Source organism: Pagrus major, chromosome 16 (genome assembly GCF_040436345.1).
Source record: "Pagrus major chromosome 16, Pma_NU_1.0".
NCBI lineage: Eukaryota > Metazoa > Chordata > Actinopteri > Spariformes > Sparidae > Pagrus > Pagrus major.
Window position 1 is genome coordinate 23,023,574 of NC_133230.1, and position 16,797 is coordinate 23,040,370.

The 16,797-nt window shown below is 39.1% G+C and overlaps 1 protein-coding gene across 2 annotated transcripts in view; it reads left to right on the forward strand.

Annotated features, from left to right (window-relative positions):
* Positions 1-16,797, forward strand: part of myo6b (myosin VIb) — a 41,061-nt gene that overhangs the window by 15,783 nt on the left and 8,481 nt on the right. The window contains exons 14-29 of one of the 2 annotated variants that reach the window (XM_073483711.1): positions 240-331; positions 802-874; positions 3,063-3,190; positions 4,102-4,197; positions 4,726-4,896; positions 6,420-6,458; positions 6,681-6,774; positions 7,247-7,377; positions 7,572-7,649; positions 7,774-7,903; positions 9,894-9,984; positions 11,274-11,424; positions 12,635-12,846; positions 12,951-13,029; positions 15,677-15,837; positions 16,311-16,361. In XM_073483711.1, coding sequence (XP_073339812.1) covers positions 240-331; positions 802-874; positions 3,063-3,190; positions 4,102-4,197; positions 4,726-4,896; positions 6,420-6,458; positions 6,681-6,774; positions 7,247-7,377; positions 7,572-7,649; positions 7,774-7,903; positions 9,894-9,984; positions 11,274-11,424; positions 12,635-12,846; positions 12,951-13,029; positions 15,677-15,837; positions 16,311-16,361 — 1,777 coding nt within the window. The remainder of the gene's footprint in view (positions 1-239; positions 332-801; positions 875-3,062; positions 3,191-4,101; positions 4,198-4,725; positions 4,897-6,419; positions 6,459-6,680; positions 6,775-7,246; positions 7,378-7,571; positions 7,650-7,773; positions 7,904-9,893; positions 9,985-11,273; positions 11,425-12,634; positions 12,847-12,950; positions 13,030-15,676; positions 15,838-16,310; positions 16,362-16,797) is intronic. The other variant, XM_073483712.1, reaches the window with a different exon arrangement.

The following is a 16,797-nucleotide window of genomic DNA, read 5'->3' on the forward strand; positions in this document are numbered from 1 at the left end:
GCATTCATATGCAGATAGTTGTTTATAAAGATTAACTAAAGAGACACTTCCCTGTGCAGCTTGTTTCTTAATATAAGCACCCAAATGCACACACACACTTCATTACCACAGCTCATGCTTGAGAATTAATTTCCCCCAACTGCCATAATTAACACAGGCTTTGCAAAATATTTCATTTTGGAAAATTAATTGAAATACATGTTTTTTTCTGCTTCTTCTGTTTTTTTTCCTCCTCTTAGAGTATTTTGAACATAACAGCTTTGAGCAGTTCTGTATCAACTACTGCAACGAGAAGCTGCAGCAGTTCTTCAACGAGCGTATTCTGAAAGAGGTGGGTGAGCAGATTAAGGTGATTTTGTGTGGTTTTACTTCTTTATCCTGGGAAACCTGCCATGTCATGTCATTCACAAGCCAAACTTAGTGACTCTTTCATGAGCCAGGAGAAAGTGGTTGGCACGCTAAGCTTCTCTGTCTTTTTCTTCTCTGTTTGTCTCACTTACATTTTCCCTCTGTCTTTCCTGCGCGCTCTCATTAGAATGCTAATTTCTCAAGGGACATGATGAGGCTTGTTTCTCTCGTGTGATCTCTTAACGTTATTCTCTTCCAAGGTCTCCAATTAAGGCGACACAATTCTGGTTTAGGCCTTTTTCTCATTATCTGAATTGTGTGTTGATGGGTTTTTTTGTTTGTTTTTTGAGGTGGAAGAATTCACTTAGAAAAAGTGTAAACTAATTTTCTATCAGGACATCTTCAGAATACTGTTTCAGGTCTGATTTTTGACGTTTGGACATGTCTGTGCAGGAGCAAGAGCTGTATCAAAAGGAAGGGCTGGGAGTGAATGAGGTGCATTATGTTGACAACCAGGACTGCATAGGTAAGTGTGTCAGCTTCCCTTCGAGCACATTTTTTATCGTCAAAGTCTGCAGTTTAAAAAAAAGATTAAGTTCTCTAAAGATCACTACTTCCCTGCAAAAATGTCACTGTATTGCATTCTACAAAAAAAGTAAAAAATATAAAGCAGGATCTCCTTCTGAACCTGATAAGATGTCTGCCTTAAGCTTGAGGAATCAAACATGTGTAGGAGTGTGTGTATTGATATCTACAATCATCTGTACCCTGGTTGATCTTCGGAAGCGAAAATAGGACCATCGAGTGACACCCAGGGACATCATTAAGACAAAGTCTTTGAGGGTTTGTGCTGCAAAACATAAAATAACTGACAGAAATGCGGCTGTCTGTTGAACTCACACACTGCAAATGTACGGAGGTTGGTAGAAGTGTAACATCAGCTCACCCGCATGCCATTCATTTGGGCCATCCCTTGTGCTCTGGGCTACTCGTCAGAGCGGGCGAAAATACACCTGTCAGGGGGACAAAAATACCGACTTCTCATTATCCAAGAAGCTGAGCATATCCTTGCGTCTGTGGGGAGCGAGTGTAATGAGTATTTGTGGGTTTTATGGCCTCCTTTGGTGCAATGAGAAGCCGGAGAAATAATGCCCCCTCGTTTTTGTTTTCTCTGTCCTCAAATGAATCCTCGAATGAATGGGATGAAGTAGTCAGCGTATCAAGGTGAAGCAGTTTGATTTGTATTTCAAAGGCCGTGATTATTCAGGTGCGAGGTTAACTGACAGCCGTGAATAACATTTATGACTTGCAAATGACCGTTTGGGTTGGCCATTAATTCACTCATCAATCTCCAGGATTTATGCACAGGTGCTTGTTCATGCAAATTTCTTTTCGAGGTCCTTGGCTATTAGATTATATTCCGAACACAGCAAGGCGTATGAATAATTCAGGTATATGGCTACACGAGCATCCTGATGAACATGTTTTGTGTTTTGAATATTCACATCCAGAAATGGTAAACAGTGGAAATTTCCAATAAATGTCAAATTCAGAAACTGAATGGTTATAACTTCTGTATCATAATGACCCCTATGATTTCCTCCTCATGCCTTCCTAAATACTCAGTAGGGATTTGTGTGTTTTGTAGTTATGGCTGAAAATGTCTATTAGCATTAGATGAAAATTGCAGATTAGAAATATTGTCAGTTTGTAGATGTTAAAGCAACATTATGTAACTTTTTCCTTAAAATAACAGCTTCAAAATCATTTTGAGTCATAGGGTTAATGGTGTCTCCGTCTCAGCCACTCTGTAACTTCAGTGAGAGGGTAGGATCACAGTGTTACATACATGTTTACTTCAAAATACAACATTTCAAGACACCTCATAGTTATGATGTAATGGTTTTGTTTGTAGTTAGCACCTGCATTATGTCTGACAAACTGTTACAGACCTATACAGCCACAATTAAGAGCCCTGACTCTCCACCGTCAGACAATGTCAGGGCCGTCAGTGAGCGTCTGTCGCCCTCGTTGTTGCAGACTATCTCACACCGTTGGCACTAGTCAGCCCTTATCGGCGGCTTTTGGGCATGAAGAATCAGCAGTGGAGCCTGTCAGTTTGAGAAATCACTCTGATTTGCTGTTCGGCTAAGCGAATCAGTGCGCAAGAAGAGAAACACAAAAAAGAAAGGGAAGCCTTCTGAGGCTACTGCTGGAGTATCTACTTATTTTTTCGCCCCCACCTTTTCGCCAGTGCCAATTACAATTTTTTATTATAGACATATTCTTGATTAGAAGTGACTATATTAGCAAGAGTGGTGCGCCGCTTTATTATAACAACAGTTAACACATTTTTCTAACCCAAAGTGCTATATTCCATGTAGATGGTTTTGGTGTGAGTTACAAAATTTTTCAAAGACATGAGCAGTAGATAGATTTATTGTATCACTGTGCTGAAAGAGTGGGCATCCTTTCATGCACGAGATGCTTGTGTGTGTGAGAGGGTGAGATGTAAACATTATTAATTGCATCCTCCTCATCTGAGCTGGTACATTAACTAAAATATGTAACTTTATTTCAGGTTTTTTCAACTAACATGGCTTGAAAGGCATAAGGATGTTACTTTTCTTTCTGTTTCTTTACTGTTCATTGTAATTGGACTTAAACATGAATTTTAATACTGTTGCTGATACACATATAACTATCTTTTCCAGACCTAGTGGAAGCAAAGCTAGTGGGAGTCCTTGACATCTTGGATGAAGAGAATCGTCTCCCACAACCCAGTGACCAGCACTTTGCACTGGCGGTTCACAGCAAGCATAAAGACCACTTCAGACTGACGGTCAGACCTCTATAGCTGTTCTCTCTTTTCATCTCCCTCCCTCTCTCTTCTTTGACTAAGTTCCTCATTCACGCTCTCCTCCTTCCTTTGCTTTCACGCTACTTTTCTGCTATTATTCTCTTTCTTTGTGTTCTAAGTTCTTTTGTGAGACCAAGCAGAGATGCTACTGCACACTGGTTTTGTCATTGTGATCATTTTTACTCTGTTTTGTAACAGCAGTTTTTTTTAATGACGGTCTCTGCTTCGGTCTCTTGTCATTGTTGCTATTGTTTGTCACTCTGCCTGTATCTCTGCAAGCATGAAATCCTTTTAGAAGTGCAGCCTTGACACCAACTCAAGCTTAAGATTAGAGGTGGCTGGCTGCAGCTACACTCAACAGGAGGGAGAGTTATTACTCAAATAAAGATTAGTCTATACATTTAATAGGCTAAAAGACATTAAATTATTTATTATTAAATTATTGTCTTCACTTGAAGCTAATGAAGCTTAAAATACTCGGTGCTGCATTTTATACTTAATCCTAAAGAATACTGTTGGCAGTGGATTTTTGGGGTCCTTTATAATGCTTGAGCCAGATAAGATGAATGTGGCTCATATCTCAACTATGTGCAGTTGTTATTTCCTTGTCTATCCATGTAAATAAGAAATTAAAATAACTACAAATTACCATGTACACAGTTTGTGAAAAAATGCCTATATTTATGACATTTTTTACCTTTTTCGCTGGATTTCGCTGCACTTTATTGATCCAAGTGTTTCATTCTCCAAACCAGTTCTCCTTACTCAATAGTGGTGTGGATAAACAAGATTCTGCTGTAGAGATGGTGATGGATACAATTTGTGTAAAATCAATATATATGTGTTTTAGCACTGTCAATAAATTTGATTTGCTTTCTTCCTCTCCCACTTAGGTTCCCAGGAAGTCGAAGTTGACTGTTCACAGGAATCTGCGGGATGATGAAGGCTTTATCATCAGGCACTTTGCTGGAGCAGTCTGCTATGAAACGGTAATTCTTACCACAGATCTTATTTCATAGAGTGGTTGGGGTGGGGAGATATTCATGAAATCCAGCATTTGAATATTTTCAAAAAACACCTCTAACCTTTGTGAAGTTAAAGCTTAATAAAGCTCAATATTCAATAAAGCAAATCACATAACAATGTTACAAGGTTAATTTGTGTATCATTTTACAAAACTGGCTGTAATGCAAAATTTAGTTTAAGCTCCTTTGTGCTACATAGGGGAAAACGATACAAAACAAAAACACAAAAAAAAAGAAAAATGAGTGAGCGAATTGGAGAGTTGAACGATGAATTGAAGAGTCTCAAAGGCTGGAGAAAGGCAATGGATACAGTTTAAAGAGATTGTGGCCAGGGTGGGTGTTGTCTTTTAGGCCTTTGGGCATGTGGATTTCTTTGTGAAGGACTCATGAAAAACTAAAGGGATCAAGGCACTCTACATTTGTTTTTACATTGTGTACATATGTATAGACGTCTGCCTCTATATAAATGTATGCATCTTCGTGTGTCCACAGGCTCGATTTGTGGAGAAGAATAATGATGCCCTCCACATGTCTTTGGAGAGCTTAGTGTGTGAATCGAAAGACAAATTTGTGCGAGCGTTGTTTGAGAACTCCAACACCGCCAAGGACTCCAAACAGAAGGCGGGCAAACTGAGCTTCATCAGCGTCGGCAACAAGTTCAAGGTCAGAGTGGCTGTTAAGAGTTTGTCATATTTTATCTTCAGACAGAAGTCGCTGAACACGAATACAACTGAATAAAACATTCTCGTTTTAGTTTATGATAATACTTTTCAATTTCACTATCGCAAATAATAAAAAGCAATAATTAAATGTCCTGTTTACCAGTTTAATAATACTAAAGAATAATTCACACCATTCCATCATCTTTTTTTATCTTCGTTTCAGACTTTTCCAACTCTAATCTCTTTATCTGTTCTGTAACCTTTCTGCTCTTCTTCCCATCCCTCTTTCTCCTCCTTAGGGTTCCCCTGTCCTTTATTTCCTCCAGTCTCCCACCTCTTTTCTTCTGAGAAAACCTTCTTTGGTGGATAAAGCTGGATAAAGTCAGCTTGAGGTATAAGGAGATGAGTTAGAAAACAGGCGGAGTGGAAAAAGCAAGAAAAAGAATGAAGCACTCAATTGATCTCACAAAAGTGTCAGTAGTGCACACAACTTGCTAGCAACTTTATTTTATTTTATAAACATCTTAAGATAAGTCGATTGACTCAACAGAGCCCTCACACAATAAAACCATACTGTTGTGTAAATCATCTCCAAGAGTTTTAACATTTCAAGGTTGTGGTGTTTTTTCTTTTTTCTTTCTCACAAATCCTGTGTTTTATTTGAGGTGATTCATTCAGGTTTTCTCTTCCACGCCCTACCCCCACTTGGATCTCAAGGCAATGATCTTGTAGATAAATTCAGTTCTACAATTATAAATGGTATTGATGCCACTGATCTGAACTTTTATTCACTAAGTCATGTAATGAATTTGCCGAATGACATATTTCAGAAAATTAGACAAGCTTTGAGTTCTTTCATATCATGTATAGGGTCTGTATTGTCCTTGCATCTACCAATTCAAACCAAGTCAGTTTTGTATGACTTTGTATGACTACTGTAATGTTGTCTTTACAAGTCTCCAAAAAATATGACAAGACAGCTACAGCCGCACTCCTTAGATCATTCCAGTGGATTTGAAATTCTACTTTTGGTTTCTAAAGCACTAAAAGCTTTAGGGCCAGAATGCATTTCTTGTCTGCTGCTCAGCTATGAACCGTCCAGACCTCTCTGATCGTCTGGGACAGTTCTGCTGAATGTCCCCAGAGTCAAAACAAAACATGGAGAAGCAGCATTCAGTTATTATGCACCACATATCTGGAACAAACTCACAGAAACCTTGAAGTCGGCTCCAACTTATTTTAAATCAGGGCTATTCATGTATGTCTTTTTATATTGTATTATATATTGTCTTCTGTTTCTTTTATGTCTTGTCTTAATGCCTTGTATGTCTTCTGTAATGCACTTTGAATTGCCTTATTCTTGACAGGTGCTATGCAAATAAATGTACCCCGCCTTTGTCCTTGCATGACTGTACTCTGGTCACTCCCCTCCTTAACCTGCGCAGAGGATGTGTGTCACTAACTTCATCACGTACACCAAAAACAAATCATTAAACATTTCCTTTTGTCTGCTTGCACACACAGACCCAGCTGAACCTGCTGCTGGAAAAGCTTCGCAGTACTGTGAGTAATATGTCAGTTTCATTATCTATTTTCGAGAAAACTTTTTTGCTGCCCTGTTAAAAATCAATGTTTAATGAATTACCCTTTAATATACTGTGCATACTGGAAGGTATTAACTTATTACAGCACAACTATGACATAATACGTAATACGATTACATTAAGATGGCAGGCACAGACCAAGATGTATTGTGCTGAGACAGGTTAATCTTTCTGTGCGTAGGGCTCAAGTTTCATCCGCTGTGTAAAACCCAACCTGAAGATGGTCAGCCACCAATTTGAAGGAGCTCTGATTCTCTCACAGCTGCAGTGCTCAGGTAGGACCAAAACACTATGTAATTTATGTACTGAAATAAAATAAAAGTTTTTATACTCACAATTCTAATTTTCATGATAAGTTAATATACTAAGGATAATTTCATCCAATGTAGCTGTACAGTTAGTGGACACAGGAGATGGAGAACAATATTGAAACATCTTATAATAATGTCTAATATATGAATATGCATATCCAATACCTCATGAAGTCCAGAATGCTGCAGCGATGATGTATTTTTATAGGCTCACCCAGAAGTTAGCATCGCCCTGGATCCCTCAACAAAAAGCCTATGGGATTTAAAGATTTGTAAGAGATATGTAACGACAGATTTCAGCCTGCTTGCATTGAAGCTCAGAATGTTCCTTTGATAAACTGTCAGTATTGCATATTTTACAATGTACTGTAATTCCTCGGGCAATCCCGTTTCTCTTTAATCATCTTTTCTTTGTTTGTGTGTTTCTCTTGATTAGGTATGGTGTCAGTGTTGGACCTGATGCAGGGAGGCTTCCCCTCCAGAGCCCCCTTCCATGAGCTCTACAACATGTACAAACAGTATATGCCTGATAAGCTAACACGCCTGAATCCACGACTCTTCTGCAAGGTGGGATCGCATAAATTAACTGGACAAATATAAAGTGTCCTGTTGGGTTTAAATAATTAGCTAATTTGTTTTAAATAAAGCCTAATTAGTCATGTAAAAAACAGCCTATAGCCAGACTGGTTAATGTGTGCCATTTGTTTGTACCACATGTATGAAGTTGCCGGGTCACTGAATGTAAATTTGCTCCTCTGTAGGCTTTGTTCAAAGCTCTGGGTCTAAATGACAATGACTTCAAGTTTGGATTGACCAGAGTTTTCTTCCGCCCTGGAAAGGTAAAGAGAAGTCAACAGATTACGTATCAATGTTGCTGTTCATTACGCAGAACACAAATATTCCTTCATTACTGTTCAAGGATCACAGCCTAATTTGTGTATTGTGTTTGTGTGCCTGCACCAGTTTGCTGAGTTTGACCAGATCATGAAGTCAGATCCAGATCACCTTGCAGAGCTGCTGAAGAAAGTCAACCAGTGGTTGGTGTGCAGCCGCTGGAAAAAGGTCCAGTGGTGCAGCTTGTCTGTCATCAAACGTAGGTTAAATCCACTGAACAGCAAAAGTTTTGTTGTGCGAGTCAGGCAGTCTCAATACAAGTATCTGCAGTGTAGATTAGCATTGATTTAGATCATCATTTCTCTCATGGGGATTATTTTTTTAAGTATTTCACTGATAAGATGGCCCTTGCATAAAACTGGGCTGTCTATGCAATAGAAAAACTGAAACATTTTTTGAAATTGGTGCTACATAACCACATTTTTTATGATTGAGATCATTTACCAAAAGGCCATGATTTATCTTCCATTTTTTTAGATTTGTTGATGTACAGCCCGATGCACTATTTTAATGTCTGTTTTCATGGTGCGATATGCCACTTGGTCAGAGTCAGTCGTTTCTAATAGAGAGGTGACACTATTAATAAAATCTCTGAAAGAACTCCCTATATTGGAGTCAAAGTTAAAGTTTTCAATATGGCTCTATATTGTAAAATCAGCCCCATCACAGAAGGCTTCTACACAAAAAGTGGAATTGAATTTTAAAAGAAAAGAATACGAGTACGGCCAGTAGCACAACTTATTTTTGTGAGTTTTGCTTATTCACTTTCCAATGGATGACTATAAAGTGCTTTCTTATTTCTATACAGTTTATTATACAGCTCTGATAGCTATACTAAATCATATTTCACACATTCATTCTGAATATCGAAAGCAGCCGCCTCTAGCAGTATGGAATGTACTTTAAAAGCAGTTCCTTGAACCACTGCACTCTGCTGTTATTGATTTCCACCATATAACAAAGTGTAGGCTGGCTTCTGCTTATTTGTGTAAAAACATCAAATGAAATTACATTAGAGTCCTAACAGAACACAGCCTCTGCTTGACCACACATTTCTTGCATAAGTGACCTGAGGAAATTTATGTCCCTGGTCCTGATCATTTATTTCCTTCAACACCTCACCTCATTATCGCAGTTTCATTTGTGTGCGTGTGTGTGACTATGAGTGCATATAAGTGTATACATGTTTTTGTGCATGCCCGATCAATAGTAATTAGGTAATTTATCATGCCTTTATGATATTTATTTTTTTAAATGAAGTTTTTATTACAAAGTTTTATTTAGTTGTTTTCTTTAATCTAGAGAGGGCATTGCCTATCTATTTCCAGAACTAGAGATGCACCAATCGATCAGCTAGAGACCGGAATCAGCCAGTTTTCAGCACGATCGACTATGGCGTGTGACCGGCTGATCAGTGTCAGACATACAGTATCTCATTCTGTGCAGGTCAAATTTACTCACATGCGGTCCAGTAGCAGAACCCTTTATAGTGAGATGTGTTTCAGTGAAAATGAGAGAATAAGGTAACCTGGTGCAGTTTGAGCGAAAATATCAAAGTTGCATTTTTATGGACATACAATTGAATTTTACATTAAAAAAAGGTTACAGAAATGTTTGTGTATGCCGTCAATTAGAGTTGCCGATGTCTACTGAATTGAAATATGATGCATCCACAGTAGAACATCAAAACAGTGGGTGTTGCTCATTAGCACAGCACTGTAGTCACCACTGTCTCACCTAGCAGAGAAAACTGTCTGGCGTACCACCGTCATACATCCCTGTGCTGGGTTTAAAAGGGTCTTCATCTCCACACCACATTACCATAACTGAGCCAGTTGTAGTTCTTACAAAGGAAGAAAATTCGCCAAAATCACAATTGGCACGTCAGACTTTTTAAAAGTTGGAAACTGTAATCGGCCAAAAAACAGATTTCAAGTCTAGAAGTTATGCAGATGCATGTATGTCTCCTTTTAGTATTTTTGGGGGAATTTTGTATGTTTTTATTGGAGAAACGTAATAGAGAGATGAAAGGAAATGAGGGGAGAGAGAGATGGGAAGTGACACACAACAAAGATTCGTAACAGCAAATTGGGGATGTTGCAGTTCATGCTCAGCACCCCAAGCCCTTGTCCATCAACAGTATCATCATATGTATTTGTGTGAATCCTCTTCTCTACATCTTTTAACAGTACGGAACAAGATGAGTTACAGAGCGCAGGCCTGCATCAAGATACAGAAGACTGTCCGCATGTGGTTGTGTAAGAGGAAGCATAAGCCACGGTGAGTCTCCTCCTGGTTCTTGTACCCAAGACACACACACTCACGCTCACACACACAGACTCGCACACATGCATAGTTTTTACTGTCTTTCTGTCTCCCTGCACCCTTTGCTCTCTCATTTTTTCTCTTTCGCCCTGTTCTGTACTGTGTGCTTTTTATTTAAACTGATTCACGCTTGGTGGGTTTTGATGGCTTCCTCACATTGTGCATTTATAAGAGTTCAAATCAATCTAGGAAGTCATCTGTGGAGAAATGATGTCTCACTGTACTGCTTTGGGAAATACCGCATGTCTTTCCATATGGGGATGCATTTGGAGAAATGGCTGTGGTAAGAGCAGCCATCCGGATGATGGGTTTTCAGATAGTTTTTCAGAATAAGACTTTGACAGTGAGTGGCAGGATGTGCATGGATGCATGAGGAAATGTTTTATACCAGCATACACACAATATGAAGGGTGTCATTCCTAACATTAATGTCTATTATTATTAGTAGTTTTAGTATTAATTTACGTTTTTTGATAAAATATATAGTTATATATAAGTCTGAGGCAAAAGTTTTTTGTTCCTTTTTTTGCCTTTAAAGCCATAGAGAAACCCCAGTGTAATGCAATGAGTGAAACCAAATATGTGGTCAAGATGAAGTTTCCAAGGGGAATTACATCACTTACTGTAAAAGAGGGGATGGGTTGGCAAATACAGTTTGAACCCTGACTCTTCTGGGAAAAAATTTCCTTTTTTGTAAACTTAGATCCAAATACACACTTTTTACCCATGATATTGCTCTGCTCGCTACTGTGGCAGACAAGCTAACAGTCAAGGTGTGATATTGTATGATGGTTGGTGCCAGTTATTCGTCCCAAATCACATTTAATTGGAATAATTCATGTTAACGCTGTGATCCTACCCTCTCACTGAAGTTACATGGTGCAGAAACAAGTGATAGGGGGGCTGAGACAGACACGATTCATCCTATTACAAGACACTGTACCATCAAAAGGATTTTGAAGCTGTTACATTAAGGTAAAAAGTTACATAATGTTGCTTTAAACAAGAACCGCTGGAAGTGAAATAAGGTTAATTAAAACATTTAAATTGCCCCAACAATAAAAAAATGAGGTAAACTTGAGATTGTTCTTCATGTTTTATGTTTATATTTCACTTTTGTTTTAAGTTTGTCATGTCTATCACTCCATATGCTCTAATTTGTTTATGACAAATTCACTGCAAAAAGTATCATGTAAAGTGTATTTGAGTATCGTGTTTGTTTGCCTTTTTCCCTTCTCTTATAGCATTAATGGTATGGTGAAGGTCAAAAACCTGAAGAAACACATGGAGCGGTTCAATAAGGTGGTGAACGGGCTGAAGGAGGGCAAGCAGGAGATGGCCAAACAGGTTAAGGAGCTGGCCGCCGCCATCGACGCTCTGTTGGCAAAGATAAAGGTGAGTTATGATTTCTGTGAGCAGGCCTGACTGTCTTCGCTTCTTTTATGGGAAGATTTTTTTGTCTTGTAAGCTGCGCATGTCAGCTGTTTTTCAGGTGCTTTGAGCATAATACAGTGTGAGCAATGGGGTGTACATGAAACATTTTGCTCTTCTTTATATGTGTTCACCCTGGGAAGATTTTTCACATCCTGAAGCATGACTGCCACATCCACATCCATGCCCTTTCCTAAGTGCGCTGTGCCCTTTTCTCATTCTTTCTCTCAGAATCAATATTTTCAATCACCCCAGGATGAAAAGAGGAGATAGGTGAAGAAGAAATCCTCCCCTCTCCAATAATATAATTTAGGGAGGCTGTTTCGCTAAATTATCAAACTTGCTTAGTGAAATCCCAGCTCTCCCTGTGCAATAAGAACCCATTTTATTGGACCCTGTAGGTACAGCAAATCAACACAAACACATCCATATGATATCCAGGCACTGTATTCCCCGATACTGTTGATTTTTTTTTCACATATTATACTCTGCTACATGTATGTTTAGAGTGCCCATAGGTTCCTTCAGGTATCTAATCCTGATTAACTCTGAAATACCTGTGACCGTCTCTCTCCTCTACCCCAATCAGCCTCTTTACCTCCCCTATCTTCCTCTGTTAGCCTATTAGCAGCCCCACTGTTGACACTTATGGCATCCTGAGTGCTCAGACATTGCTCCTGGCATGGCGTCTCTGAGTGAATAATGCATGAGATGCCAATGGCTGTCATTCAGACCTCTATACGTCAGGGACAAGATCTTGTCATCTTCCCCTCCTGTGTCACAGTTAGAGACTCCCTCTAATGAATCTTCACAATACGGTGACCTCTCCTCCACCGGCTGATTGTCAGACAAGTATAGAGGGGAATTGAGCATTGTGGCAGTGTCAGTCAGTGTCTTGCCTTGTTGCCACATGGGAAGGTTGTGCCATTGTAAAAAAGGACGGTGTGCTGAGTCATGGTGTGTCTTTTCTAGAAAATACTCTGATAGAAGGTTGGATGTTATCCATCTCGTCAGTTTTTCTTATTGATAAACACCTTGTTGTAACTCATAACTTTGAACTCCACTGAGAACTAACTCTGAGAATTGATTGACCAGTTTGATAAAATAAAAATGAATTATTCTGTCATTTTGTGACCATGATCTGCTTACCTGATTCATTCTCTTGACCCCAAAGGCCACAGTGACAATGACCTGGAAGGAGATTGACACAGAGTACCAGGGGTTGGTTAAGCGCTCGGAGCAGCTGCTCTCCTCAATGCAGAAGAAGAAGCAGGAGGAGGAAGAGAGCGAGAGGCTGAAAAAAATCGAGGAGGAGATGGAGAAAGAGAAGAAGACGAGGGAGAAGGAGGAGCAGCGACGTAAACAGGAGGAGGAGGAAAGAAGACTGTAAGTGATGGTTGGCGGGGGAGATAATCAGTTAATGTAGAAAGTTTGAAACTAAAAGTTGTCTGTCGGTCTCAGTAAAGATTTCTTTTCTCCAAACATTTTAGGAAAGCAGAGATGGAGCTGAAGAGGAAGCAGGATGAGGAGGATAGGAAAAAAAGGGAGGAGGAAGAGAAAGTGATCCAGGTTTGCTCAAAAGTTATATTCTTCCATCTCCTGTTTGAATATCATATGTATTTTCTAGGTTTTCATGGCTCCCTGCAGATTCTTCCTAGCTGCAAGATGGTTTCCAAGACTTAATCATAAAGTATAATATCAAATCAAAAATCTTTTGATTTAAACTATAATGTTCAGTTTTGATTTTTGGAAATGTGAACCTGAATTTTAATGGTTTCTCCTACTATTTCTAGGTTAGATATAGAATCAACTGAGCCATGTACTGGGTTTATTACAGGAGCCCAATTTAAATGCACAGAGATTCGGTTTGAAATGAGCAGATATATCAATTAATGAATTTTGCATTTCAAAGTAGTATGTGTGTTTGGAAATAGAGCTAAAACAGCCATCAATTAAAGGTTTCATATATCAACAGAATATTCACCTCTGATGATAGAATTCATGGTTTAAATTTTTCAAGCAAAAATGCCAAAAATTCACTTGTTTCAGTGCCTGAAACATTTGCTTGTTCTCTCTTAACAGCTCTTTATGTTTCAAACGGTACTGTATGTCCAACAAAACAAGCAAATTTAGAAGATGGCACCTTGGACTCATCAAACTTTTGATGTGTTTTCACAGTTTTCCTTTGAGATCCAAAGGTTAATTGATATAGAAGAAAATAATCGACATAGTAACTGAGAATTTAAGTCATAATCATCATGAACATTTCAGTTAAAGGAAGCGCCAATATCCGTAAAAGATTGCATTTCGGAGCTGCAATACAGTATGTACCTTGGAAGTCAAACATTGAGCAAACATGGACTGTAAGGTTTCCATAAAGGCATTTCAACACACCAAGAACATTTTCAGAACAGTCCCTTCTTGCAGCAGTATACCAATGACATAACTTATTTTCTATGTGTCTCTTGGGGTCGATTTTATACCATTTTTAAACCCATACTCTGACCTTACCAATGCACCCCATGGCTACCCAGTAGGTGGTATGAAGCATGTTTGTTTTGTAGTTAATGGGCAGGAATAAGTGTCATACAAAACCTCTGGTATGGTTCGAATCTTTCCTCCCAGTGGCCGACCCCGACTGCTCACCCCTATGAGTGAAACATTCGTTAGCTCTTTGGTCTCCCAAGGCAACAGCTGGGTCATGACATTGGTCAGATTCCCGAAGGGTTGCCCACAGGGTCTTGATTGATGATTCCACTTCCTGCCAAGTTTCTCCTAACTAAACTTCTTTATTCCCCCCACGCTATACTGCGTTTAATAATCATCTACACTCTGTCACCTTTATCTGTCTCTGCCTGTTTTTACTTGTAATTTGTCATCTTCTTTGTTTTATAGCTGTTTCTTCTTTTAATGTTTCCTTATCACTGCATGCACCTGCTCCTCCTCAATTTTGTCGTTTGGTCTCACCGTCCATCTGTTACATGTGTATCACACCTTTTGCACATTTAAAACCCTTTTTATTCACCCACCGCCAGTTGGACATTTGCATACTGTCCTCTTTTTTTCTAGTAACGAGACAGTTGACACTAGGCTGTCATAAGCCGGATGTCTCAGGAGACTCTTTGCAAAGTTTGTTTATCAGCAACTATAAAGCTGAGAGCTGCAGCAGTAAACTTTGTAAGGGTGTCTGCTGTGACTTCGATTTTCTGTGTTCTTTGCTATTTTCTGCTGTGTCAAAGGTTAGTCTAGCACTGTATCTTCAGCTTCTTTCAAACTATATATCATGATGTCTTTCAACCTGCCCTTATGTATTGCACAACATCGAGTCTTTAAGTCTGCAGTATTTATTTTCTTAAAGGGGAACGCCCCTCTATTGAAGACTTCCAGTGTGTTATCTTCAGTAGTACAGAGAATATTTGTTAACATGAACAACTTCAGCAACTTCTAGAGCTGTTTTATGTCTTTTTTTTACAGCTTCCTCTTGTGAAATATGAGTGCAGGGAGTGCCTTATGCAAGAAACAAAACAATTATTTTTATTTTTATTAAAAAGTTGATCAAATTCAGTTGGAGTCTGCCAAGCAGGATTTTGGGTTTGAGACAAAATATCTTCTTCAGAACTAAAGGTAAATCTGTGTTATAAATCTATTCTGAGCATGATACATGGGTGTCTGCACTAGATACAAAGCAGCAAGCCATCAAAATTTCGATTTGGTTCTCATGCTTTACTCTGGTCACATATCACAGCTGCTGATTGGACCATCCATACAGTATGAATAATATATCCTGGACTGGAGAGGCATTCATATTTAAAACTCCTCAGAGAAAAGAATCCATTGTGGACTTCATTAGTGGGTTTCTATAAGGAGATAGGAGATGGACATATACAGACATATATTTATTGCTTTGTTTTATTAATTGATTTCAGGTATGCTCGTATGCTCTGTGCTATGAACAGATATTGTTCTTTAAAGTGCAAAATAACAAAGCTGGAGTTTGAATCTGGGTCAAACCCTTAAAAAATGTCCCTGCTGTTGTGTCTAGACGAATGACCAGTAAAGCTTTATTAGCAGCCCTACAACCTGGATAAATGAGTCTAATAAGGCTTGGGCACACAGCAGAGCTCCAATTGTTATGAAGGATCTGGCAGACAGGATCTTGGTTTATGTAGATTTTATGAAGTCAAATTAAAATCAGAGGTGTTTTGTGTTTTTGAAGGCGGAGTTGGAGATTCAACTGGCTCTGGAGCGGGAGGAGCAGGTCCAGCGCACCACCATACTGGAGCAGGAGAGAAGAGACAGGGAGTTAGCCATGAGAATCGCTCAGAGTGAGGCGGAGCTCATCACTGAGGAGGGGCAGATGGACGCAGGCCTGCGCAGGTAGAGTACATGTGAACAGTACAATGCAGATTAAAAAACCATGCACAATAAACAAGCAGTGTAACAGTAACCTCCACGCTAAAGGTATACTATGCTGGGTTTGCCCTAAAAGCAATGTATAAACTCATAAAATATCACTCTCACTTAGGGCTGGGTATGAAACTTCGATAATTTTATAGCACTGACCAAATTGCCTAGATACCATCGAGTACCGAAAATGTGTTGTCATTCGATAAGAAATTATTAAGTTAATCTCATCAATGTCAGTGAGCATCCTTTCTTTATTCACTGTCTAGCTCGCTAGACCTCTAGTGCTGTCCTGTTTATGAGCCAGGGAGAAGGGGCCAACTGTATTGGTGTGTTTACAAACAGCAAAAAAACAAATCCTGCATAGTATGCCTTTAAGACAATATCATTTTGACCTCAGCATGCGTGTGTAACTGCATTTTTCCTGTTGCTGTGTTTTCTCCCAGTGATGAGTCTCTTTCAGGTCTTCCTATCTCTTCATCCTCAGCCAGAGCCATGTAAGATGTCAGCACAGGTTTCTGTTATTGCCCGTGTCCAAGTGTACCTAACACCAACAATAATCACTCACCCTTCTCACCCTCTCTGTCGTAATCCTAAATGTCTCTGATCCTTAAAATAGATGCAGGATTATACCAGCAATGCAAAGCCAACATGGAAGTCCTTTGATTTTAAGAAATCAACAGTCAAATTTAGATGTATGATGTGTATTATTTTATGTGGCATGAATCATAAGAAAAGCCATTTGGAGGATAATTATATGTGATCATTGGTTTCTCAGAAATGAAGATAGCATGCCGAATCAAAAATGAGAGGTGGATCAGAATGTGATCTTTTTGTTTTGTTTCTTAATTGGCTCTGCATGTGTCTGTTAAAGCTAGTCTGTGTCTTTTGCAGTGCTGGTGCTTTTTAACTCTGATAATTGCATAAGAAATG